Consider the following 26749-nt stretch of genomic DNA (forward strand, 5'->3'; position numbering starts at 1 on the left):
CAAAGGCAGTCAACCTCTGAATCCCAGTGCCAGGAGGCCATATCAGGGCCTTGGCCTCTAAGCTCTATTGGGCCTTTGGTGGTTGGCCACAGTATGAGACAGGATGGACCACTGGTCTGATTCCGCAGGGCTCTTCTGATGTTCTTATCTTTAAAGGCACTGTCTTGTATCCAAATTATAAAGCAACTCATTTGCCCCATCCCTAGACATCAAAGGGCTACCAAAGATATTACTATGTTGCTATAACTGTGAGTTCTTAGTGTGGGTGAGTTTTAACTTGGCATAAGCGGAGCCATCTTTATTGTCTGCTAAGTTTCTCTGGTTGATAATGGGTCTTTGTACCCTGACAAGTTTTTAAGCTGGCTTTGCTATTTTAAAAGGACTATTGTCAAAGAAAACAAGGCCTCCGTCCTTGGACGCTGATAAGGTGGTACAGAGTAGAATTTTGAGTTATCCTCCCTGAGGCTACAAGAAGCTAGATACAATTTCTAAGCTGCATGAATGCGTCAATACTTGCCTATGTCTAATTGGATGGTATAATTCTTCTTTTGCAGTTCTTCCTCAGTAATGCTGTGATGTCATTAAAACTATAAAAGTTGTATACATAATGAGCTCTTTAGAACTTCCTTGTCTTTAAGTAACAGACTAGATGAACTTCTCAGCTCGATCTTTTAATAAAGGAATACTTTAACGGCTCTGTTTTGTTTGGAGTGCATCATTGGGCAACCCTCCTTGGAACCTTCAATAAATTCCCCGTCATTAGTCTCAAGAGTTTTCAGTAATTATTAAAAAGGCAAGATTAGATCACTAGGTCCAAAAAAAGCCATTCTAGCCCACTGTGATCCTAAACAGCCATCTGGAAAGGACCTTGCTGCCCAAGCCTCTGACCCAAACCCCACCTCAGAAAATGGAAGCCATCTTCAAGTCACTGGAAGGGTCCTGGGACCCAGCGCAGTGGTCAGAGAATCTGACTAGGAACTGGGAGAACTGGGTTCGAATCCTCATGTGACCGTGACATTCTCTGGCAATGCAGTCCCAATGTGCATTAATGCCTCATGTAACTCTGCTGAGCATGGCTCTGTGGGTAACAACAGCATAAAAACTTCACAGGGATGTTGTAAAAACAAAATGGAAGAGGGGAGAAACATATTTGCCAAACTAAGTTATTTGGAGAGATGTGGAGCAGGTTACTTGTGGTTCTTACATCTTTATAATTATCGTTTAAACCTTTTTTGGGGGGGGGGGTCAAATACACGTTTTTGAAAGCAAAGGAAGGCCTGGTGTTATGCAAAATAGAAGAGTTGGTTTTTATATGCCGACTTTCTCTACCACTTAAGGGAGACTCAAACTGGCTTAAAATCACATTCCCTTCCACCGCTCCAAACCACCGCTCTTAACCACTACACCATGCTAGGGTTAACAAAAGGAAGGTGGTGCCAGAAGCTCTTTTGGAATTACCACTGATCTCCAAACTACAACTATTGTTTTTCCTGAACAAAATAAGTAGTAAGTAGCGATCTGTGTGAGTTGGGTTCCGGTAGACCTTGTGACCTAACTGAAAGTTTGTTTTACGGATGACGTTAGGTCAGTAAGGTCACAAGGTCTACCGGAAACCAACTCACACAGATCGCTACTTACACAAAAACTCCAACCATCACCCTTGACAGGAAAGAGGAATAATCAAAACATTAATGGACCGTGCAAGACGGATCTGTGGACCACAGTTTCTCAAGGAAGAAATTAATCATCTAAATCACGCACTGCTAGCAAACAGCTATTCCAAGAATGAAATCAGAAGGGCCATTAAACCAAACAAAAATAAGAAAACTCAGGAAAAACAGTCTCCCATAGGAAAGGTATTCTTGTCATTTATTAAAGGAGTCACTGATAGGATGGAGAAACTTTTGAAAAAACACAACCCACAAACAGTGTTTAAACCCACCAAGAAAATACAACAAATGCTATGATCAGCAAAAGACAAAAGAGACCCCCTCACCTCTGCAGGAGTATATCGTATACCTTGCAGCTGTGGACAAGTTTACATCGGGACCACAAAACGCAGCATACAAACAAGGATAAAAGAACATGAAAGATACTGCAGACTTGGCCAACCTGAGAAATCAGCAGTGGCTGAACATGGACTGACACAAACAGGACACATGGTCTTATTCCAAGACACTGAAAGACTGGACAATTCTACCAACTATTTTGTCAGATTGCACAGAGAAGCCATTGAAATTAATAAACATCAGCACAACTTTAACAGAAAAGAAGAGAGTTTAAGAATGAATAAGGCTTGCCTTCCTGTCCTGAAAACCTCCAGACTAACAAAGGCTACAGTCCACAATAGCCATGCAGATTAGCTTTGGATTTCACACATTAACAGATCACTTCAGGATACAATGGTTCCATATTGACATACCACACCATCATTAGCACATTATCTTGATACTTACAGGACAATGATTAACACATTACTTTTTGCAGGACAATGACTCAGCTCAAACCCAACCCCTTTCTGACTATATATTACTCTTCCTACACACTTGACACTGAGAGACACTGTCCTTCAGTGTTACTCTTCTGAAGATGCCGGCCACAGCTGCTGGCGAAACATCAGGAAAGAAAATTCCAAGACACGGTCACACAGCTCGGATAACCTACAAGAACCAATGAACTCTGACCGGGAAAGCCTTTGACAATACCTCCTCCTAGTGTTGTTTGTTTATGTATTTTAATTGAATTAATTTTATATTTAACTTTAAAAACCTTCTGTTGCCTCCTCTAGAGAATGTGATTCCGATGAGTGTCATTCTCAAGCTTTCTGACTTCGTAGCTAGTCTGAAGCCAAGTCAGTCTGTATTACGGCCCACAGGCCATTCAGAAGCAGAGTACAACACTTAAAAACTGAAGAAGAAAACTGATTAAAACACTGATATAAAATTAATTAACTACATAAAATCTCTCTATGCATCACTTGTCTAACGTTACCTACTATTAAAAGGTGGGAGTCTAGGTAAATTATGAACTGGATGTTATTTCAGCTGGTATTTTCATTGCAGAAGGTTGGAACTTGGCCACAGAAACGGTAATTCTTTGGTCAACCCCCGCCAGTAAAATTGCTGGAATCTTCTGCTCAGAGAACATTTTCTCATTGGCCAACAGAGCTGCCAAAAAGTCAAAGTGTGCCTGTGCATAAAAGCCACAGTGGAGAAACATGTGAGCCGGGTGTCTCTGGAGGCAGAGAGAGGGGCTCGCCAAGGATCCCTCCAGAGAGTTGGTTGGTTTTCCTGAAAAGGGGAGGGGGCTTCAGTGATCACAGAGATAGCAGCTCCCACAGCCTTTAGTTTAATGTGTTTGTGTGGTTGGCCACTGTGTGAACAGAGTGCTGGACTTGATGGGCCTTGGTCTGATCCAGCATGGTTTTTTTCTTAGTGGCATTTAAAACGCTGCTTTCTCAGGAAGTGGGTTTTTTCCAGCTGCCGAAAGGCACGGCGGGAGAGGACCATTTTCTCAGGGTCACTGTTGCTTTCAGGGTGCCAGTGTGGTGCAGTGGTTAAGAGTGGTGGTTTGGAGCAGTGGACTCTGATCTGGAGAACCGGGTTTGATTCCTCACTCCTCCACATGAGCGGCGGAGGCTAATCTGGTGAACCGGGTTGGTTTCCCTGCTCCTCCACACGAAGCCAGCCAGGTGACCTCGGGCTAGTCACACTCTCTCAGCCCCACCTACCTCCCAGGGTATCTGTTGTGGGGAGGGGGAGGGGAAGGGTAGGCGATTGTAAGCCGGTTTGATTCTTCCTTAAGTGGTAGAGAAAGTCGGCATATAAAAGCCAACTCTTCTTCATCCCTTCCTTTTCCACTCCCTTGCCCACACCACTCCATGCACGTGGCCCCTTCTGTGGAAGGCTGAGGCCCTGGTGTCCAGTAGCGATGAGACATAAGGGGGAGGGGGTGGGAGAGCACAGGCTACGGGATCACAGTAGGGACAATTTCAGCTGTGCACTCTCATTTTGATTGGTTTGTGGTTGGACTGTTCCATCACTCAAGCTTGAGCAGGTGGATTGTTTTGCCGAGCACCCTCCAGATCACAATGGTGAATTTTCTGTTCTCTCCCTCACCTCAACTGGAATTTCATGTTTAGTGGAGGGGAAAATAAATTTTCTTACTCTCCAAATAATGTAAGCAGCACCCTCCTCCCCCTTCCCCACCCCCAATCACATCCTCCCATCCCCCAACTTTGCCAAGGTTTGTGCGTGTGTGAGAACTACAGGAAGGGGGGGAGTGAGCCCATTGCCCTATTGTCTGGATGCACTGATGATACAACACAGGCGTATTGAAATGATGAGGGGGCGCTCCTCCATGCCCCCTTATCTCTTGGGAGCGCTCTTTTCATTGGAGGTGCGCTCAGAAGGCAAGCGTTTCAGAGACGTCTCTGGACGTTAGAACAGACAGAGGTGCGGGAGGAAAATAGCAACTCGCATCGAGCACGAATGCTCTTTAGGTGTTTTCCCCCCGTTTCCCAGACATGGTGCGATAATGCCCTGTCTTCCATCCTTCCAAGGTTGGTAAAATGAGTACTCAGCTTGCTGGTGGTAAAGGGAAAATGACTGGGGAAGGAACTGGCAAACCACCCCATAAACAAAGTCTGCCTAGAAAACGTCAGGATGTGACGTCACCCCATGGGTCAGGAATGACCCGGTGCTTGCTCAGGGAACCTTTACCTTTACCTACCAGCTTAAGAGCCAACAAAATTCCAGAGTAGAAGCTTTGTGGATCAACGTTCATTTTGTCAGATACAAATAAAATTAAAGACCCATCAACTCTTTTATGTCTGTCAGAAGGAGGGAGGCATGTTACAAATGTAAGTCAGCATGCAGATGTACAATGCACCATGTAATCAGCATGATCAGATTTGAAGAAATATGCATAGAGGTAGGAAATGGAGAAAATTTGCACTTCTAGCTGTATGATTAACATCCATACAGGTGATTTATACATGGAGTGTATCATGCCCCAACCAAGTCTGGCAAGTTTACTTGAGAGCAGGTATTACATAATAAATACAAAACAGAAAAACACAAAGCAAGCTATTCGAACCCATCTCCTTTGAGTGCCCTGACCTGGATGGCCCAGGCTAGCCTGATCTCGTCAAATCTCAGAAGCAGGGTCAGCCCTGGTTAGTATTTCGATGGGAGACCACCAAGGAATACCAAGGTTGCTATGCAGAGGAAGGCACCGGCAAACCACCTCAAAACCCCAAAAGGGGTCGCCATAAGTTGGCTGCAACTTGACGGCACTTTACACACACACACACCTTTGAGTAACACAACCAAGGTGTTCTAGGTTTGGACCAGTATCTCACACACTTAAAGTAGAAAAAGCTTTATTGAATAGAAAAATAAGAAAAAGATTTAGAAATACAAGTTAAATATCTGTAGCAATAAAACGGCACAAAAACAAGAAAGCTAACTATCTAAATACTTACTTAGCCTTCCCTCCCAGTAAATACTAGATAGCGTACGACAGTACATAGCCACAAAGGATGTGGACAGAATAGAGCAGAAGCAGAGGAGAGTGACGAGGACAATCAGGGACCTGGAGAACAAGCCCTATGAGGAAAAGCTGAGGGACTTGGGAATGTTTAGTCTGGAGGAGAGGAGGTTGAGGGGACACATGACTTCTATCTTTAATTATTTGACGGACTGTACCTTAGAGGAGGGCAGGGAGCTGTTCCTGTTGGCAGACGAAGACAGGACTCGAAAAAATGGGCTGAATTTCAGGTGGAAAGATACCATCTGGATAGTAGGAAAACGTTTTTACAGTAAGAGTTGTTCAACGGAATTCCCCCTCACTGGAAATCTTTAACCAGCAGCAGAACAAACACTTGTCTGGAAGGCTCTAAACTGATCCTGCATTGAACAAGGGGCTAGACTAGATACATTATATAATTCTGTGATTCTATTTAGAAACCCATTTGTCTTCAGTAGCCTTTCATCAAACTTTAGTCTTCTCTGGAGAATCCTACAGTGTTACACAGCATTTTTTCAGCTCCAATGAGGTGAGTTAAGCTGGTTAGACTCATTGGGGTGTAAGGGAAGGTTACGGCTGTGAAAGAATCTCATTCCACACTCCATTATTTCATGTGGTTTCTCCCCTGTGGACCTTCTGATGTTTAGTTAGGGTGCCATTCTGAGAGAAGCACTTCCCACACTCTAGGCATTTATATGGCTTCTCCTCTCTGTGCACCTCTTGATGTCTAGTTAGGTTGCCATTCTGAGAGAAGCACTTTCCACACTCCAGGCATTTATGTGGCTTCTCCACTGTGAACCCTTTGATGTTCAGATAGTTGGTCATTCCGAGAAAAGCACTTTCCACACTCCAGGCATTTATATGGCTTGTCCACTGTGTGAACCCTTTGATGTTGAGTTAGGTTGATATTCTTAGAGAAGCACTTTCCACACTCCAGACATTTATATGGCTTCTCCTCTCTGTGAATGCTCTGATGTGTACTTAGTTGTGCATTCCAAGAGAAGCACTTTCCACACTCCAGGCATTTATACGGCTTCTCCCCTGTGTGAACCCTTTGATGTACAGTTAGGTAGCTTTTCCAAATAAAAAACTTTCCACATTCCAGGCATTTATAAGGCTTCTCCCCTGTGTGAACCCTTTGATGTTGAGTTAGTTCTCCTTTCTGAAAGAAGCACTTTCCACACTACAGACATTTATATGGCTTCTCCCCTGTGTGAACCCTTTGATGCTGAGTCAGTTGGCCATTTTGAGAGAAGCACTTTCCACACTCCAGGCATTTATATGGCTTCTCCCCTGTGTGAACCCTTTGATGTTTAGTTAGGATGTCATTCCGAGAGAAGCACTTTCCACACTCCAGACATTTGTAAGGCTTCTCCCCTGTGTGAACCCTTTGATGACGAGTTAGATGGCCATTCCCAGAGAAGCACTTTCCACACTCCAGGCATTTATATGACTTCTCCCCTGTGTGAACCCTTTGATGTTCAGATACATGGTCATTCCGAGAGAAGCACTTTCCACACTCCAGGCATTTATATGGCTTCTCCACTGTGTGAACCCTTTGATGTTGAGTTAGGATGCTATTCTGAGAGAAGCACTTTCCACACTGCAGGCATTTATATGGCTTCTCCCCTGTGTGAACCCTCTGATGATGAGTTAGATGGCCATTCCCAGAGAAGCACTTTCCACACTCCAGGCATTTATATGGCTTCTCCCCTGTGTGAACCCTTTGATGTTCAGATAGATGGTTATTCCGAGAGAAGCATTTTCCACACTCCAGGCATTTATATGGCTTCTCCCCTCTGTGAACCCTTTGATGTTGAGTTAGGTTGCTACTCTGAGAGAAGCCCTTTCCACACTCCAGGCATTTATATGGCTTCTCCCCTGTGTGAAGCCTTTGATGTTTAGTTACAACACTACTCCAAGAGAAGCACTTTCCACACTCCAGGCATTTATATGGCTTCTCCCCTGTGTGAAGCCTTTGATGGTTAGTTAGGTCACTACTCTGAGAGAAGCACTTTCTACACTGCAGGCATTTATATGGCTTCTCCCCTGTGTGAACTCTTTGATGTTTAGTTAGGTCGCTACTCTGAGAGAAGCACTTTCCACACTCCAGGCATTTATATGGCTTCTCCCCTGTATGAACCCTTTGATGTTTAGTTAGGGCACTACTCCAAGAGAAGCACTTTCCACACTCCAGGCATTTATAAGGCTTCTCCGCTGTGTGAACGCTTTGATGTTGAGTTAGTTCGCCTTTCTGAAAGAAGCACTTTCCACACTCCAGACATTTATATGGCTTCTCCCCTGTGTGAACCCTTTGATGCTGAGTCAATTGGCCATTTTGAGAGAAGCACTTTCCACACTCCAGGCATTTATATGGCTTCTCCCCTGTGTGAACCCTTTGATGCTGAGTCAGTTGGCCATTTTGAGAGAAGCACTTTCCACACTCCAGGCATTTATATGGCTTCTCCCCTGTGTGAACCCTTTGATGTTTAGTTAGGTTGTCATTCCGAGAGAAGCACTTTCCACACTCCAGGCATTTATAAGGCTTCTCCCCTGTGTGAAGCCTTTGATGTTGAGTTAGATGGCCATTCCCAGAGAAGCACTTTCCACACTCCAGGCATTTATATGGCTTCTCCCCTGTGTGAACACTTTGATGATTAGTTAGGGAGGAGCTATGAGAGAAGCACTTTCCACACTCCAGGCATTTATACGGCTTCTCCCCTGTGTGAACCCTTTGATGTTTAGTTAGGCCACCACTCCAAGAGAAGCACTTTCCACACTCCAGGCATTTATATGGCTTCTCCCCTGTGTGAACCCTTTGATGTTTAGTTAGTTCACTATTCCAAGAGAAGCACTTTCCACACTCCAGGCATTTATATGGCTTCTCCCCTGTGTGAACACTTTGATGATTAGTTAGGGAGGAGCTATGAGAGAAGCACTTTCCACACTCCAGGCATTTATACGGCTTCTCCCCTGTGTGAACCCTTTGATGTTTAGTTAGGCCACCACTCCAAGAGAAGCACTTTCCACACTCCAGGCATTTATATGGCTTCTCCCCTGTGTGAGCCCTTTGATGCTGAGTTACGTTGGCATTTTGAGATAAGCACTTTCCACACTCCAGGCTGTTACATGGCTTCTTTCTTGTATGTGTCCTTTCATATGTAGTTAGTGTACTGAAGCTCTTTCCACATTCCAAGCATTTATATGTTTTCCCGCACACTGTACCATTCTGACATGCTTTAACACTAAATTTATAGCCGATCCTTGTCTCTTTTACGGACCCCTTATCCCTTATCTTTCTCTTCTTCATTTCTTCTTGGGCTGAGACGTCACTTTGTTTTGTGCTCTGACAGCCACCCAATTTCTTCCTCTGCTTCTCTTTTGCTTTCCTTTTCCTTTTGCACTCTCGCCTTGGTACCACTTGATTCCCAGATTTTGCTTCCCCATGCAGATCTTCGTCTTTTCCCACGACCACCCTTGCAGATTCATTCTCCACCATCTCCCTCCCTTCTGGAACTGCAAAAGAGAGATAGAAATATAAAAAGAATAAAATTTAGAAATACCAGTTAGCAGGTACATGTCTTCATGTAGGAAGCACACAGAACGGGAAAAGAAATGCTTTTTAAAGAGAAGTGTCTTTAAATACATTGTTTTCCTTTTCTTTACACAACAATGTGGACAGACTTAAATCTGGAGGCTGGAGCCATGGACAGACAAGACAGATATTTCTGGAAACCCAGGTTTGCAGAAAAATCTGAGGGACTAATCATTAAATTTACAGATAACACCAAATTGGGAGGAGCAGCAAACACCCCCAGAAGATAGAGATGGAATTCAGCAAGATCTAAGCACACTGGAAAAGTGGGCAGATGTGAACAAGATGAAATTCAACAAGGGAAAGTATCAAGTTTTACATCTGCGGGACAAAAATGAGGAATACGCATACTGGATGGAGGATAGACTTCTGAATCATAGAGTTGGAAGGGACCACCAGGGTCATCTGGTTCAACCCCCTGCACAATGCAGGAAGTTCACAACTACCTCCTCCCCCACAACCCCAGTGACCCCTACTCCATGCCCAGAAAATGGCCAAGATGCCCTCCCTCTCATCATCTGCTTAAGGTCACAGAATCAGCACTGCTGACAGATGGCCATCTAGCCTCTTCTTAAAAACCTCCAGGGAAGGAGAGCTCACCACCTCCCGAGGAAGCCTGTTCCACCGAGGAACTGCTCTAACTGTTAGAAAGTTCTTCCTAATGTCTAGACAGGAGAATTATATAACATTAGGGCAGGAGTGTTGAACTCATTTGTTACAAGGGATGGATGTGACATAAATGTCACTTGGTTGGGCCATGCCTTGCAGGTCCAGATTGAGACTGGGGGGATGGGTAACGGCCTGGCAGGCCAGATAAGAGCTCTCAAGGGGCTGGATACGGCCCCCGGGCTGTATTTATGACACCCTCGCATTAGGAGGGAAACAATCGCTTTTTGAATCATCGTCTGGAAGCCCCACCCATGTGCAACTACACAGCCCTTCTGGGTAGTAGCATGCCTGAACATGATCTTGGGGTACGGATGGAGTGTAAGCTGAATATGAGCATTGAGTGTGAGGCAGGGGCAAAAGAGGCTAATGCGGTCTTGGGGTGCAACATTTCAGTCCTGGGAGTGAATGAACTAAACTGGACTGGATTAGGACATTGTCAGTCAGAAAATTACAAAGTGTTTTACTCAAGGCATGACAAAAACAGAAGAAATGGAGTTGCTTTAATAGTGAGGCAAGATGTAGCACAAGCAGTCAGGGGCTATAATGCAAATTCAAATTAATGCCTTAACTACAGATGCTTATGAGGAAGAAACGGAAAGCTTTTATGAAAGTGTCCAGGAAGAAATGGATCACATGCCAGAATAAGATGTGCTGATAATCACAGGTGAATGGAATGCAAAAGTAGGAAACAAAGCAGAATCAAATATTGGTGGCAGATTTGGAGCATGAAATGAAGCAGGAGAACGACTCCTAGAATTCTGTGAAGACAACAATTTGTCCATCACGAACATTGTATACAAGGGCATCACTGGACAGCAGTATAGAAATCAAATAGATGACATCATTGTAAGCAGAAGATGGAGCAGCTTTCTTCTCTCTGCTAAAATAGGACCAGGAGCCGACTGTGGTAAAGATCATGAATTGTTAATATCAAAAATTAGAATAAAACTGAAGAAAAACATCAAAACATTCATAGTGCCAAAATACAATTTCAGCAGCATTCCTGAAGATTTTAAAGATCAGGTAAAGAACAGATTTGCATTACTAAGTTAAACTGAATGAGAACCAGAAGAACTATGGGTTGAAACAAGAGATATTATCAAGGAAGAATGCACAAGTACTATTCCTGTAGCCAAAAGAAATGAAAAGGCTCGACCGATTGACTGAGAATGTAGCCTTGTTACTCACCGAGAGGGCACTTTCCGCTCTGAGGAAGAAGGGCATCTTGGAGCTCGGGTTTTCCCGCCCTTTGTTCAGGGAGGCAGGACCAAAAATCTCGCTTCCTGTCTCCTTGGCAGGAAAGCCTCGACTACCATTTTTTAAGGAGTCGAAGCTATAGACAGGAGCAATAACTAGAGAATAACTAGAAGAAACATTGATAAACCAGAACCAATATAGGTACGGAATACAACTAACATGTAAACAACAAGTTCGTATTGATAATAAAGTAACTAGACAGAATAGTAGGCCTACTTAGCAGTAAAGTAGACATACAGAACACCACTCACATAGGAAAAGGAATAAGAACATTGACCTTTCTGACAAGGTAAGTGAAAGCCCATGTTAATCAATTCATCATGCCTGTGGGCAAGCAGAAGGAATTTTGAGTGATGCAGTTTGAGAAAACAGCATTAGCCGAATTATTTTGGGTGGGGCCAGATGCCCTTCTTCCTCAGAGCGGAAAGAGCCCTCTCGGTGAGTAACAAGGCTACATTCCCGCTCTGAGAAGAAAGAGCATCTTGGAGCTCGGGATGTCCAAGAGCTGTAGACTACCCGGGTGGGATTAAATTTTTAATTTTCCTCGACCACGTGCTGTAGCACTCTATGGCCGAACGCCGCCTCAGCGGATGCGAAGGAATCAATGGGGTAGTGACGGATAAAGGTGGACACGCTGGACCATGTGGCTGCCTTACATATTTCCTCCACGGAGGCCTGATGACTCATGGCTGCTGTGGTTGCAGCGCTGCGGACAGAATGTGCTGTGATGCCTGAAAGAATGGAAACTTTACTGGCCAGGTAGGCTTCAGAGATACAGTGCTTGATCGCCCGGCTTAGGGAAGGTCGAGACAATCGCCTACCCCGGTTAGGGGTAGAAACAGAAATAAAAAGAGAGTCCGATAATCTGAAGGATGCAATCCGTCTAATATAGATTTTTATAGCCCTTCGAACATGCCAGTCTTTTCCCTTAGAATTAGCTGGATTCGGACAGAAAGATGGTAGTAGTATCTCCTGTTGAGGATGAAAGGTGGTATTGACCTTGGGGATGAAAGTGGGATCGAGGCGTAAAACGACTTTGTCCTGTTGAATGATACAGAGCTCTTTCCTGATTGAAAGTGCCCCCAATTCCGAGATCCTTCTCGCTGAGGTGACAGCGGTGAGAAAGATAGTCTTCATACCCAGGAATTGTAATGGAACATCCTGTAGAGGTTCGAAAGGCTTCTGGGTCAACGCCCTGAGGGAAACCGATGAATGGAAGGTGGATGTAATTGAGAAACGCCCTTAATGAAGGCTTTAACCTGGGGATGAGAGGCCAATTGATGACCGTCCATAATTGGGACAATAGTGGCAATGATGGAGACCTGCTTTCTCAAGGTAGCTGCTCTTAGATTCTGCCGAACTCCATCTTGCAGAAAGGCGAGAAGTGAGGAGAGATCCACGCTTAAGGGGTCTATATCCTTCCTACGACACCATCTGGTGAACGTCTTCCAAGTGTATTCGTAAATCCTCCTTGTTGAAGGACGTCTGGCCTCAAGAATAGTGGAAATGACTTCTGGACCTAGACCTAGTTGTGTTAATCTGAGCCTTTCAATGTCCACTCATTGAGTTTGAACCAGGCTGGGTCGGGATGGATGATAGGACCCTGCTGGAGTAGATTTGGCAGAAGCAGTATTCGCCAGGGTTTCTGAGTTGACATGTGCATCAGATCCGAGAACCAGGGTCTTCGTGGCCAACCCGGAGTGATCAGAATCACCGTGCCCCCCTCGGATCTTATCTTCCTGATAACTCTTGGGAGAATAGGAAGAGGGGGAAAGGCATACAGAGTTCCCCGGGGCCAGGGGGACAGAAGGGCATCCGTCTGTTCTGCCCGAGGATGGTAAAATCTGGAATAGAATCTGGGTAGCTGGTGGTTCAGATTCGAGGCAAAAAGGTCCACTAGGAGAGGACCGAATCTCTGGTTCACCATCTGAAAGGCTTGAAGAGAGAGGGACCATTCTCCCTCGTCTATGGAATGATGACTCAGCTAGTCGGCCTGAACATTCTGAACACCTTGGTTGTGCTCTGCCTGAATGTGTAAGAGATGTCTTTCTGCCCACCTGAAAATCCTTTTGGCTTCCGGATGCATTGTGGAAGACCTGGATCCCCTCTGTTTGTTCAGGTGAGTTTTTGTTGCAACACTGTCGGTCCTGATAAGAATATTCTGACCCTGAATTAGGTGTTGAAAATGTCGAAGTGCCAAAAAGACTGCCCGTAGCTCCAGAACATTTATGTGCATGTTCTGTTCATGGTACTCCAGACGCCTTGCACTGTTTCTTCTCCTAGGGTTGCCCCCCAGCCCGATAGGGAGGCGTCCGTGAAGAGTTGTAATGGATCTGGCAAAATGAACCGCTTTCCCATGCGGAGGTTGGGAGTATGAGTCCACCAATGAAGACTCTGTCTGACTTGGTGGGTTAATGGAATTAGTTTGTTGTTCTTCTTGACAATGGCATGTTGATGTGGCTTTAGAAGCCATTGCAGGGGTCGAGCGTGAAAACGGGCCCAGGGTACCGCTACAATGCTGGATATCACCAGTCCCTGCAGGCTCGCTAGTGACAGGAGTAGGGATTTCCGAGCCTTGGCAATCTGCATGGCTCTGCTTGAGATCTTTACAACTTTGTCTTCCGGGAGATAAATTGTGTCGACAGCCGTGTTTATGATTACGCCCAGATGTTGGAGGCTCTGAGAAGGCACCATCTGACTTTTGGCGAAGTTCACTATGAACCCGTGGTCTTCGAGTAATTGAACAACTCTTTTGGTGTGGGAGCGCGATGTCACCTCTGACGGAGCACAGATGAGCAGGTCGTCGAGATACAGATGGATTTGGATAGCCTCTCGACGAAGCTCTGCAACAAGGGTGACTAGCACCTTGGTGAACATGCCCAGGGCAGGACCAAGACCGAAAGGAAGGGCCTTGAACTGCAGATGTTTCTTCCCATAGGCGAATCTCAAAAAGCGGCGATGCTGAAGAGCAATGGGAATGTGCAAATAGGCTTCCTTGAGATCTATGGAGGTCATGAAGGAACCGTGCTTGAGAGCTTGAATGATTGATAGAAGGGTTCCATCCTGAAGTGCTTCGAGGGTATGTACAATTGAAAAACTTCAGATCAAGGATGGCCCTCCAGTCCCCGGTCTTCTTTGGAACTGTGAAAAAGGTGGAGTACACTCCTGTGAATCGTTCTGCTGCGGGTACTGCTTCTACTGCACCCATCGTGATAAGATGGTTGATGGCCTCCATAGTTCTCAATTGCTTGGCCTGAGACATCGATATTGGGGAAGGGATGAAGCGGTCTGGTGGGGTGGTTCGGAACTCTACTGAGTAGCCGTGTTGTACAATTTGTAGGACCCAGGCGTCCATCTGGGATCCCACCCACTGAGAGTGGAAAGTTTGAAGTCTTCCGCCCACAGGAACATCCATGGCGTCATTGTTTGGCAGCTTTCTGGAACTTGTCCCCTTTGCCCCTGAACTGGTTCTGCTGGAAGGGGCGATTGTAACGACCTTGCCTTCTAAACTGCTGGCGGTTATTAGACCAGGAAGAGAAGGGCCTTCTCTGATCCTGCCTGAATCAAGACAGGGTATGGGAGGATCAAAAGGAATGAGAAAAACCTTTTGATTCCTTCTTAGATGACTTGGGCATCATACGCTTTTTATCTTTGGTCTCAGCCAGCATTTTATGCAAGCGCTCGCCAAAAGGTTTACCTGATGGAGTGGATAAGCCAAAAGACCAGACTTTGTCTTGGTCTCTACTTGCCAAGATCTGAGCCAGAGGGCCCTGCGAATAACGGCACTAGAAGACATAGACCTGGCTGAGAAAGATAAAAGCATCAAGGGAGGCGTCAGCTAAAAAGGAAGAAGCCTTGATTAACCTAGCCATGCCATCAGAAATCCTTCTGTCTGATTCCCCCATGAGTTGGGAAATCTTTTTTGCCCAGGCTATGGACGCTCTGGATATAATGGCAGCAGATGCGGTAGCCTGAATAGCCAGAGCAGAGGACTCATGTACTTTCCTAGTGAGAAATTCCATCTTGCGATCAAGCTGATCCTTGATCACCGTCCCTCCCTCCTCAGATAGTCCGTCTGGTGCCTGAAGAGATGCTACAGGGACATCAACTGCAGGCAGACTGAGAAGTTCCATCGCAGGAGGAGTCATTTCATAAAGCCTTTTAATGGACCCAGGGAACTGTCTGTTCTAGGTTGGCTTGTCCCACTCAGTCTTGATGAGTTTAACAAAATAACTTGGAAGAGGGACTCTTTTAACCTGGGAAGAACCTTGGGGAAAATAATCCTTCGTACCCACTGGCCATGACTCAGATTGGGGATCCTCAGGCTTAGAGGCTGCCTCTTGATTTAACTCTAAGGCAATTAAGGCCTTGGAAAGTAAGGCCTGATAGTCATCATGGGAGAAAAGGCAAGGCTGATCTTCTCCTTGATCTTTGGGATCCTCAGCCTTGGAATCATACTCTCCCTCCTCTCTGTCTGCAGCCTGTGAAGGTGAATAGAGAGAGGCATCATCCCTGGCTGTATGGATGTAGATACAAGGAGCCTTAAGAGCTGCCTTGGTAGGCCAAGCACGATTGCAGTCAGGATTGCTGCAAGGGGATAGAGAAGGAGACTCCTCTCGGTTCCCCTTGTGTGATCTTGTGGGAGATCTGGCCCGGGTTTCCCTGTGAGGGGCTGAGATCTTGGATAGGGCAGCCCGTTTTGACTCCCTCCTTTCCAACACCCTCTCAATGGCCGCTTCAAGGTTGCCCAGAGAAAATATTCCCCCCGTTGCCAGAGCCCCAGGCGCGGGTACGTTACCATCCGACGATCCCTGGGGCTGCCGTGAGCTGACGAGGTCTGGCGCCTCAACTGCCCGAGAGGTGGAGGGAAGGTCGGCAGAATCAGCCAACAGGACACCTGAGCTATGCTTTGGGTCCTTAGGCCGCCTGTTGCTTCTTTTAGGAGAGCCGCCCACGTCCTTCCTTTTGCGCTTACCGGCAGTGGTATTGGCGGCGGTGGCTTTAGCGGCGGCGGCGGTTTTGGCGGCGGTGGTGCTTTGGGCGGCAGCCGCACTTACAGGCTTCCCAGTCCACAGTGGACCATCCGGGCGGCCACCGGAGGACTCTATTTGAGGACCTAGGGAGGGATCGTAGACCTCAATTGAAAGTAAGTCGTCCTCTCTTGGGACTGACGCAGCTGCGGCAAATTCAGCCGCCATTTTGTGGGGCCAGGGTAAAGCCGCAGAAAAGAAGACAGCAAGAATCTTTTTTTATATATATAAAATATAGGATAGTAAAGGTGAAAAGAAAAGACCAAAGATGAAAAAAGACGTCCTAAAGAGATTATTTGCAGAGGTCTGCAAAGAGCGAGCTCTCCCCAGGGAGGCAGGATTGAAAGTGGGGAAGTCGAGGCTTTCCCGCCAAGGAGACAGGAAGCCAGATTTTTGGTCCTGCCTCCCCGAGCAAAGGGCGGGAAAACCCGAGCTCCAAGATGCCCTTTCTTCTCAGAGCGGGAAAACCCTTAAAATTGCTAAAGATAGAAGAGAAGCAAAAGTAAAAGGGGACAGAAACAGAATCAAAAGTCTAAATGCAGTGTTCCAGTGACATGCACGTAGAGACAAAGGAAACTATTATAATAACCAGTGTAAAGAAAGAGAAGAGAAAAAGCAAAAAGGAAGAACAAGAGATCTGTTCCATAAGATCCAAGAAATCAAAGGGAAATCTAAAGCACGATTAGGCAAGCTGAAAGATCAACATGGAAATACATTAACTGAACAAGAGAAAATAAAGAAAAAGTGGGAACAATGCACTGAAGAAGTAAACGGAAGAAATGAAAGGATGACAGATTCCTTCCAAGAAGAATCTTTGGAAGAAGAACCTGCAGTTTTAGAAAGTGAAGTGAAAGCTGCACTGAGAGCGCTTGGGAGAAACAAATCACCAGGAGCAGATGGAAAATCAATGGAGCTATTCCAAGCCACAGAAATGGAAATCATCAAAATCTTGTTAAGAATATGCCAACAAATATGGAAAAGAAACTACTGTCCTACAGACTGGAAACGGTCAATTTACATTCCAGTTCCCAAAAAAAGGAAACATCAAAGAGTGCAGCAACTGTCAGACCATCACATAATTTTTTCACACGAGTAATGCTCAAAATCTTACAACAAAGATTGTTACCATACATGGAATGAAAAATGCCTGATATTTAGGCTGGATCCTGAAAAGGAAAAGGCACTAGAGATCATATTGCAAATTTATGTTGGTTACTGGAGCATATGAGAATTTCAGAAGAAAATCAGCTTGTGGTTCATAGATTACAGCAAAGCTTTTGACTGTGTGGATCATGAAAAACCATGGTTGGCTTTAAAGGAAATGGGTGTGCCACAGCATCTGATTGTTTTGATGAGCAACTTGGACTCTGGACAAGACGCTACTGTTAGGACAGAATATGGAGGGAAAGATTGGTTTTCAATTGGCTTGCAGACAAGGATGTATTTTATGTCCCTATCTATTGAATTTATATACAGAACACATCATAAGGAAAGAAGCATTAGATTTAGATGAAGGTAGAGTGAAAATTGGGGGTAGGAACATTAGTAACTTGAGATATGCTGATGATACCACATAATTGGCAGAAAACAAATTTGAAACGAGTACTGGTGAACGTTAAAGCAGAAAGTGCCAAAGCAGGAGTACAGCTGAACACCAAGAACTTCCAGGGGAAGGAAGTGTGGGGGGGGAGTTTCCTGTCTTGGGCAGGGGGGCAAAGGAGGCCAGAATGTACCTCCCCGTTCTTCCAAGCTTCCAGAGAGATATTCCCTGACAGGCAGAAATGCACGCAAATATTTAGTGCTTTCCTTTTCTGGCGCCGTAACATCCCCAGCTGCGGGAGTTCCATTCCTTCCTCTGTGGCAAAGGGAATGGTCTCCTGAAATTCAAGCGTGTCAAAGGAAGATGCCATCCCCTCCCTTCTCTTCCGTGCTCATAATAAAAGGAAAACGATTCTTACCCAGAGAGGAGACAGTCTCATAATTTTCCTCCATAACTTCCCAGAAGAGTTTTCTTTGGCTTGGTTCCAGCAGAACCCATTCCACCTCTGTGAAGACCACAGCTACCTCCTCAAAGGACACTGAGGATCTCTGAAAGAGGAAGATATGACCCAGTTCATCATCAATTTCTGACCTTGAGCATCCAACAAAGGAAGAAGAACCCCATCAGCCACTCTAGATTAAAAGAATGCCATACATCAAATCTACAGCAAGGAAAATTGCATTCGTTTTTTTTTTCACCCTCTGACAGTTATAATGTACTGGAAGTCTCCAAGAATATAAACGCAGACAATTGCAAAGAACTGGGCTTCTCTCGGTCAAGTCAAATTAAAAGTAAAAAACAATTCTAATTGAACGTAAAGCCGACATTATACCATCTTGAACGTTTCACCCCAGAAACACATGGAAACTGTGACTCCAAGAGAAGGTTTCTGCTTTAAGCATTTTTGTCTGCAGAGGCCTTCTGTGTTACTCTAAAGCTTGTCTCCACCTCTGTAAATATAAATGGGCCTAATTAAGGTCCACATGTTTTTTGATCCATTTTTTTGCTAACAGACCCAAAGCGTATCCACCACCGGGCATACGATCGATGGGGCCTCACAGGTGAGGGATACAGGTCACAGAACATCCAGTACCCATATGCCGCCTCGGGGTCCTTCCCAGAGATTTGTGCCTTGTGGAATGACTGCAGTTTGGACAACTTGCACTTGAACTTCAAGTAAGCTATTTTCAATCAAAGAATCATAGAGTTGGAAGGGACCACCAGGGTCATCTAGTCCAACCCCCTGCACAATGCAGGAAAATAACAACTACCTCCCCCCCACATCCCCAGTGACCCCAACCCTTCCCCCGCCATGCAAGATCCCACAAGCAAAGCACTCCCGATGGCCATCCAGCCTCTGCTTAAAGATCTCCAAAGACGGGGACTCCACCATCGAACAGCCCTCGCTGTCAGAAAGTTCTTCCTAATGTTTAGGTGGAATCGCTTTTCTATTAGTTTAAATCCATTACTCCGTGTCCTAGCCTCTAGAGCAACAGAGAACAAGATAGTTCCCTCATCAACATCACATCCCCTCAAATATTTAAACATGGCTATCATGTCTCCCCTCAACCTTCTCTTCTCCAAACTAAACAAACCCAACTCCCTAAGTCTCGCCTCATAGGGCATGGATTCCAGACCTCTGACCATTCTGGTCGCCCTCCTCTGGACACGCTCCAACTTGTCAACATCCTTAAATTGTGGAGCCCAAAACTGGACGCAGTATTCCAAGTGAGGACTGACCATTGTATGATCTCAAAACAGATTCTGGATTTACTCCCGAGAAGCCAGAAAGGTGGCAGCAGCACAGATCGGGAGGGTGCATTAGATTCCCTCCTTCACACACACACACACACACACACACAAATGTTCAGATCAGCTGGACTGGAGATTTACAAAAATGGCCCCTTCATACAACTCCTCCTGTTGGACAACGGCCCGATTGCCCAGCCGCCACAGGAGTGAAGGGCATACGAAGTCATGGCAGACCCAGAGGTGGATACAGAGGCTGGACGATCCCACACTCCTTTTCCCCCCCCCAATAAAGATTCATTGGCTTTGACAACTGCCTCTCTGCAAGGGTGGGTGCGCAGGTGGGTGGGTGCGAGGTGGGTGGGTTGGGGATGGAAGACACAAAGGCCACCACAGGCATCATGCGCTCCAAGCTGCTTGCGTAGTTAGAACAGGTCCCTCCCCCAGTCGATGGTCCCAAGAGAGCGTGGGGCACCCTACTGGACACCAGGGCCTCAGCCTCAGTACACCATCCAAAGTCCTCGAGGTGCCCGAAGATACAGGAGGGTGGAGTGTTGCGTTGGGAAGCCCCAGCATTCAAAGAAGAGAAGGGGCCACAGCACTGATTAAGGTGGAGGCTCCCATCAAGGGGGGGGGCAGACCCCCAGCACAGAATGTGGGCGCAAAGGGAGGGGGCATGCTGGGGTCAGTGGGGAATATTCCACGGATGGGGCCACGTGCACAGAGTAGAGTGATGTGGGCGAGGGAGGGGAAAAGGTAGGGATGATGATGAAGAAGAGTTGGCTTTTATATGCCGACTTTCTCTACCACTTAAGGAAGAATCAAACCGGCTTACAATTGCCTACCCTTCCCCTCCCCACAACAGACACCCTGGGAGATAGGTGGGGCTGAGAGAGTGTGACTAGCCCGAGGTCACCCGGCTGGCTTCATGTGGAAGAGCGGGGAAACCAACCCAGTTCACCAGATTAGCCTCCGCCGCTCATGAGGAGGAGTGGGGAATCAAACCCGGTTCTCCAGATCAGAGTCCACCGCTCCAAACCACCACTCTTAACCACTACACCACACTAGCGCCCTGAAAGAACACAGCGATCCTAAGAAAATGGTCCCCTCCCGCCGTGCCTTTCGGCAGCTGGAAAAAACCCACTTCCTGAGAAAGTAGCGTTTAAATGCCACTAAGAAAAAAACCATGCTGGATCAGACCAAGGCCCATCAAGTCCAGCACTCTGTTCACACAGTGGCCAACCACACAAACACATTAAACTAAAGGCTGTGGGAGCTGCTATCTCTGTGGTCACTGAAGCCCCCTCCCCTTTTCAGGAAAACCAACCAACTCTCTGGAGGGATCCTTGGCGAGCCCCTCTCTCTGCCTCCAGAGACACCGGCTCACGTGTTTCTCCCCTGTGGTTTTATGCACAGGCACACATTGGGTGAAAACGCATGGTCGCTTTATCCTCCTTTAATCCCTGTTTTAGCCAGGATCGAACGCACATTAGGCGAAACGCATGTTCTCGATCCTGGCTGAAACAGAGATTAAAGGAGGATAAAGTGACCATGCGTTTTCGCATTTTGACTTCTTGGCAGCTCTGTTGGCCGATGAGAAAAGGTTCTCTGAGCAGATGATTCCAGCAATCTTACTGGCAGGGGTTGACCAAAGAATTACCGGTTCTTGTAGGTTATCCGGGCTGTGTGACCGTGGTCTTGGTATTTTCTTTCCTGACGTTTCGCCAGCAACTGTGGCAGGCATCTTCAGAGGAGTAACCCTGTCTGTCCTTCAGTGTTACTCCTCTGACGATGAGAAAATGTTCTCTGAGCAGAAGATTCCAGCAATCTTACTGGCAGGGATTGACCAAAGAATTACCATTTCTGTGGCCAAGTTTCAACCTTCTGCAATGAAAATACCAGCTGAAAGAACGTCCAGTTCATAATTTACCCAGACCTTTTAATAGTAGGTAACGTAAGACAACTGATCCATAGAGAGATTTTACGTAGTTAATTAATTCTATATCAGTGTTTTAATCTGTTTTCTACTTTAGTTTTTAAGTGTTGTACTCTGCTTTTGAATGGCCTGTGGGCCATAATAAAGACTGACTTGGCTTCAGACTAGCTACGAAGTCAGAAACCTTCTTGAGAATGACACTCATCGGAATCACATTCTCTAGAGGAGGCAACAGAAGGTTTTTAAAGTTCGTCCATCATAGGAGCAAAATATGGCCCCAAATGGCTCCTTGGGGGGTAGTCTGTGGAGCTTGCAAAAACGACACTGCGGGTTCAGTGCGATACGGGGCCCAGTAAGGACAGACAAGGAGCCCTGATGCGTGAGACGGGGGTCCCCCTGAGTTTTAATAAGAACACAAATGCAGGCTGGTTGCCTGGAACATGTTCAAGAGAGAAAAAGGATGCTGCTGCAATTGTCTTGTTTGGGGGCTTCTTAGAGGCACCTGGTTGGCCACGGTGTGAACAGACTGCTAGACTTGATGGGCATGGGTCTGATCCAGCGGGGCTTTTCGTATGTTCTTCAGCACACACCCCGACCACCACAGACCTTGTCAGGGAAGCATCTCTCTCTCTCTCTCTCTCTGCTCCGGTCACCTCTTCTACTTCCACTCCCGTTCACACAGAATTTCTCTCCCTCCCCTATTCTTGCCCAAGAGCTGTCGAGGAAACCCTAAACTCACCTTTCCTGCAGATGTGCAAGAGCCAAATTCTCCCTCCAGCCGGGGGAAACAAGAGACAAGAGAGGCCCTGGGGAATTCCACATCCCATGTTTTTCCTTCTCCTCCTCCAGGAAAAACCGCCCCCTGGGTTGACCTCTCTGGTGCTACGTTCTGGGAAACGTAGTTCTCTGAAACAGCAAAACACAAAGAGAATGAAAAGAAGATGGAACGCAAAAAAGAAGGTTTTGTTGCACCTTTGTCATTATGTGAGGTTAGCTTCATATGTACATGAATAAACAAATCTCTGTGGTTTTCTTAACCCCCCTCCCTTTCCAGTGACCTCCATTCTCTTCAGGCTCAATACAAAACTTACCTCTCAGTAGTGACCCACCCAAAGGCTTCCCACTGGCTACCCTAAGAACCTCTTGTCACTGAGGGGAAGGCTTATACCACACACAAACAAAAAGGAAACAGTGTGGAACCGGAGACACAGTGGGAAATGAGGTGTCCCCCATAGAAGTCATGCCAAACATGGAAGGAATTGCAACATGGAAGGAATCATAATCCCCACTCCTCCACCCCTTGCCTTGGAAGCCATGACTGATGGAGGAAGACAGAACTCGGGTATCTCAAAACTGGCCACCCGCTTCAGGAGAAGGATGCGACTTGCAGTGCCAAAAAGGAATCAAATCAGACCCTCCTGCCACAGATTAGCTCTGCTCCATCCCTCCGTTCTTGGAAACAGACGCAAAGGTTTACTCATGAGAATTCAGGAAATTGCAAGTAGCAGGGACATGCGGGTGGAAAAGATCCACTCAATGAAAAAACACAGGGGGTTGAACCACTTTTCTGTCCCGGCAGAGCTTGCGTGTGGCAGTCATTGGCATGTCGGACTAGGCCTGTGGAGATCTGGGTTCGAATCTCCAATATGCCACTGAGGGTTGCAGCCTGACTTTGGACCATTGGGTCTCAGCCAGACCTGCCTCACAGGGTTGCTGTAAGGTGTAATGGAGGAGAGGAAAACAACATAAGCTAATTTGTATCTCCATAGAGAAGAACAGCAGAAGTGCAGGCTGGGTGGGTGGAAAATATCCCCCCCTGTACCAAACAAAGGGAGCTGCCCTGAGCTAACACAGCCAGAGTGGTGTGTAGCGGTTAGAGTTTCTGATAAGGACCTCAGAGACCCAGCTTCAAATACCCAGGACTCTTCCTGGATGCTTCCTGGGTGACCTTTGGCCAGGCATACCCTCTCAGTCAGCTACCTTGCAGGGTTGTTGTGAGGATAACATGGAGGACAGAAGAACGATTTAAGCTGCCGAAGGCTTTCACGGTCAGAGTTCGTTGGTTCTTGTAGGTTATCTGGGCTGTGTAACCGTGGTCTTGGAATTTTCTTTCCTGACGTTTCGCCAGCAGCTGTGGCAGGCATCTTCAGAGGAGTAACACTGAAGGACAGTGTCTCTCAGTGTCAAGTGTGTAGGAAGAGTAATATATAGTCAGAAAGGGGTTGGGTTTGAGCTGAGTACTGTCCTGCAAAGGTAATGTGCTAATCATTGTCCTGTAAGTATCAAGATAATGTGCTAATGAGGGTATGGTATGTTAATATGGAACCATTGTATCCTAAAGTGATCTGTTAATGTGTGTAATCCAAAGCTAATCTGCATGGCTATTGTTGACTGTTGTCTTTGTTAGTCTGGAAGTTTTCAGAACAGGAAGCCAAGCCTTATTCATTCTTAAACAATCTTCTTTTCTGTTAAAGTTGTGCTGATGTTTATGAATTTCAATGGCTTCTCTGTGCAATCTGACAAAATAGTTGGTAGAATTGTCCAGTCTTTCAATAGTGAAAGGGGGGAATGGAGCAAAAAAGGTTGAGAGCCACTGTGCTAGCAGAAACCTAACAGGATATCGTGTCTCTCTCTCAATCAGAGCCCTCCTCATTGACACATTCACAGCATCGATATATTAGCATCAATGAACATTATGATCTCTTTTTTAGACACTGTAAGATCCCCATGTATGGGAGCTCCGTTCTTTCTTCTGTGGCAAACAAAATGTATGTTCTGAAATTCAAGAGAGCCAAAGCAAGATGCCCCCCCTCCATATTCCTGGTAAAAGGGAAAAGATCCTCACCCACAGAGCCCACGGTCTCGTAATTTTCCTCCATAACTTCCCGGTAGAGTTTTCTTCGGCCTGGATCCAGCAGAGCCCATTCCTCCACCGTGAAAAACACGGCCACCTCCTCAAAGGACACCGGCGATCCCTGAAAGAGGAAAATATGGCCCAGCTGATCTTCTATTCCTGTCTCTGAGCATTCAGGAGGGAAAGAAGAACCCCATCGGCCAGTCAGTTGAGTGAAATAACGTAATACATCAAACTGATGGCAAGAAAAATTGCATACTTTATGTATTTCCAAGTTTTAGCAAAGACCATGATCTTTGATTTCTCTGCATTGGTAGTGAGCCCATTTTGTTGGCACTTTATGTATTTATTTTTATTATTTTTAAAAAGAAGAAGAAAAATAACAGACAAGGAGAAAACTCAAAATCTAGAAACTATATGAAAGTATACACAGAGACAGTGGTGGCAGATCTACCATTAAGTCTCTATAAAACGTTTTCAAATATCTGGAAGAAGAAGCAGAAGTTGGTTTTTATATGCTGATTTTCTCTACCACTTAAAGGAGAATCAAACTGCCTTACAATCACCTTCCCTCCCCCTCCCCACCACAGACACCCTGTGAGGGAGGTGGGGCTGAGAGAGCTGTGACTAGCCCAAGGTCACCCAGCTGTCTTTGTGTGCAGGAGTGGGGGGAAAAACCCAGTTCTTCAGATTAGCCTCCGCTGCTCACGTGGAGGAGTGGGCAATCAAACCCTGTTCTCCAGATCAGAGCCCACTGCTCCAAACCACCGCTCTTAACCACTACACTGGCTCTCTAAAAATAAAAATAAGTCCATGTGCAACAGTCGTCTCTATGCCATGTGTTCAGATACTGATACAGCTCCAAGGGGCTCAATCCACTGATTGAACAGAGGTGGGCATTTATTTATTGCTCCAGTGTTGCAATAATACAGCTCCTCTAGCTGCAGCCAGGGCACAGAGTCTAATGCAAAACTGATGCAAGTCACAACTTCCTCGCAGAAAAACCCGATGACTGACCGCACGCACCCAAAGCCCCCTTCCATCACAGGGGCAGAACATGGCCAAAGGCCTCTTGGGGGGTTTATAGCCTGCGGAGGGTGGGGAAAAGGGCACGGCGGGTGCAGCCAGCCAAGGGGGGCTGGGGGTCCAGCAAGGACAGGCAAGGAAGGCAGCCCGATCAGACCAGGGTCCGCCTAGGTCGGGGGTCCCCAACGCGACACCTTTTCTGGCGCCCACCAAATGCTTTTGGGGAGTGGACGGAGAGAGGAGGGGCTTTTTTTTCTTTCTCCTGCCGGGTCTTCTCCCTGATTGGCTGGGCAGATTTTTTAAAAAGGCTGCTTTGGCGGCAGCTGCACCCCCCCCCCCTCCGCAGAAAAGGATCTTCACAGTGGGGCCGAAGCTCAGCTCTGGCCCCCATTTGGGGGGGGGTCTGGCTCTCCCTCCTGCGGCTGCCATTTCGCTGCTGCCGCCCACCCTGCAGTGTCTGAACCCCCAACGGTGTCCGCAGGCTCAAAAGGGTCGGGGGGCTCAGTAGGGAAGAGGGGCAGGGCTGGTGGGTTGGGACACACGTGAGAGTGGGGGGAGCACGACCACCCCCCAGGCCCAGATCTTGCCCGGGGAAGCCCCCCCCTCCACGCCCCCTCCCCCTCTTGCACCTCCCCCATTGCAGGAAGCCCCCCTCCACCTCCCCCTGCAACCCCCCACTCACCTCCCCCGCAGCAGACCTGCAAGAGCCGGATTCCCCCTCCCGCCGGGGGGAAGGAGCAGGGGGAGGAGGAGGAGACCCCCGGAGGGACCCCATGGCCCCCCAGACCCCTTTGTCCCCCTCCCCTCCTGCACCCAGGACACGTGGGGATTGCCCCTCGCAAGGCCTTCTGGGAAACGTAGTTCCCGGCGACAACCGGCCCCAGGCGGAATGAATGGAGGAGGAGCCGAGGGGAGCCCAATCCGCGTGGGGAAATCCCAAAGAGTTGGGGGTGGAGCCTGCGTGGGGGGCAGGGTTTCAAGAGGGGGAGTCCACAGTGGGGTGCAATGCCCTAGAGTCCCCCCCCCTCCAAAACAGGCTTTTCCTCCAGGGGAGCTGGAGATCAGCTGCCGTTCCCAGAGAGCTCCAGGCCTCCCCTGGAGGTTGGCAACCCTAAACCCAAAGTATTTGGGACCGTGGGAGAAGAGAGGTTGCCTCCTTCCTTCCTCTGGGGCTGGGTGGGGCAGCTCCCTATGGGGGAAGAGAACCTTCTCTGCCCAGATGGTCAGGGGTGGTTCTGGCAGCCGCTTTGTTTGTCCCCCAGCTGCCAACCACACTTTTCCAGGCATGGGCGCATTTTAAAGGGACTGAAAGTTTTTCGAAGAGAGGGCCAGAAAGACTTCATGAAATTGAAATAAAGCATGCATTAAAATACCATAAAGTCACCTGCATCTCCCAACTTTGCAAACAGTTAGCGCCATCCAGCGCAGCCTGGACGCCACGCTCAGACGGCAACGGAGAGGTGCCTTCGCTCAGAAAACAATAAACCTTACTGCGCATTAAGCATGACAGTGCTCAAAAATAAAGTGGTTCCCCGGTAGGTGGGCCCACATTAACGCCACATAT

The 26749-nt window shown here is 47.0% G+C and overlaps 1 protein-coding gene across 1 annotated transcript; it reads right to left on the reverse strand.

Moving 5' to 3' along the window:
* Window positions 1-6391: 6391 nt before the first annotated feature.
* On the reverse strand, window positions 6392-25960 carry LOC130478886 (zinc finger protein 107-like; the record flags this gene model as incomplete). Its single annotated transcript, XM_056851128.1, is given in 10 exon segments — window positions 6392-7680; window positions 7849-9045; window positions 12765-12798; window positions 13559-14052; window positions 14138-14608; window positions 15849-16166; window positions 18039-18168; window positions 22192-22211; window positions 24151-24280; window positions 25868-25960. Coding segments are annotated over 10 exon segments (4176 nt in total), but the record flags the coding sequence as incomplete, so codon positions are not given.
* Window positions 25961-26749: the final 789 nt, after the last annotated feature.

Source organism: Euleptes europaea, chromosome 6, assembly GCF_029931775.1.
Source record: "Euleptes europaea isolate rEulEur1 chromosome 6, rEulEur1.hap1, whole genome shotgun sequence".
Taxonomy (NCBI): domain Eukaryota; kingdom Metazoa; phylum Chordata; class Lepidosauria; order Squamata; family Sphaerodactylidae; genus Euleptes; species Euleptes europaea.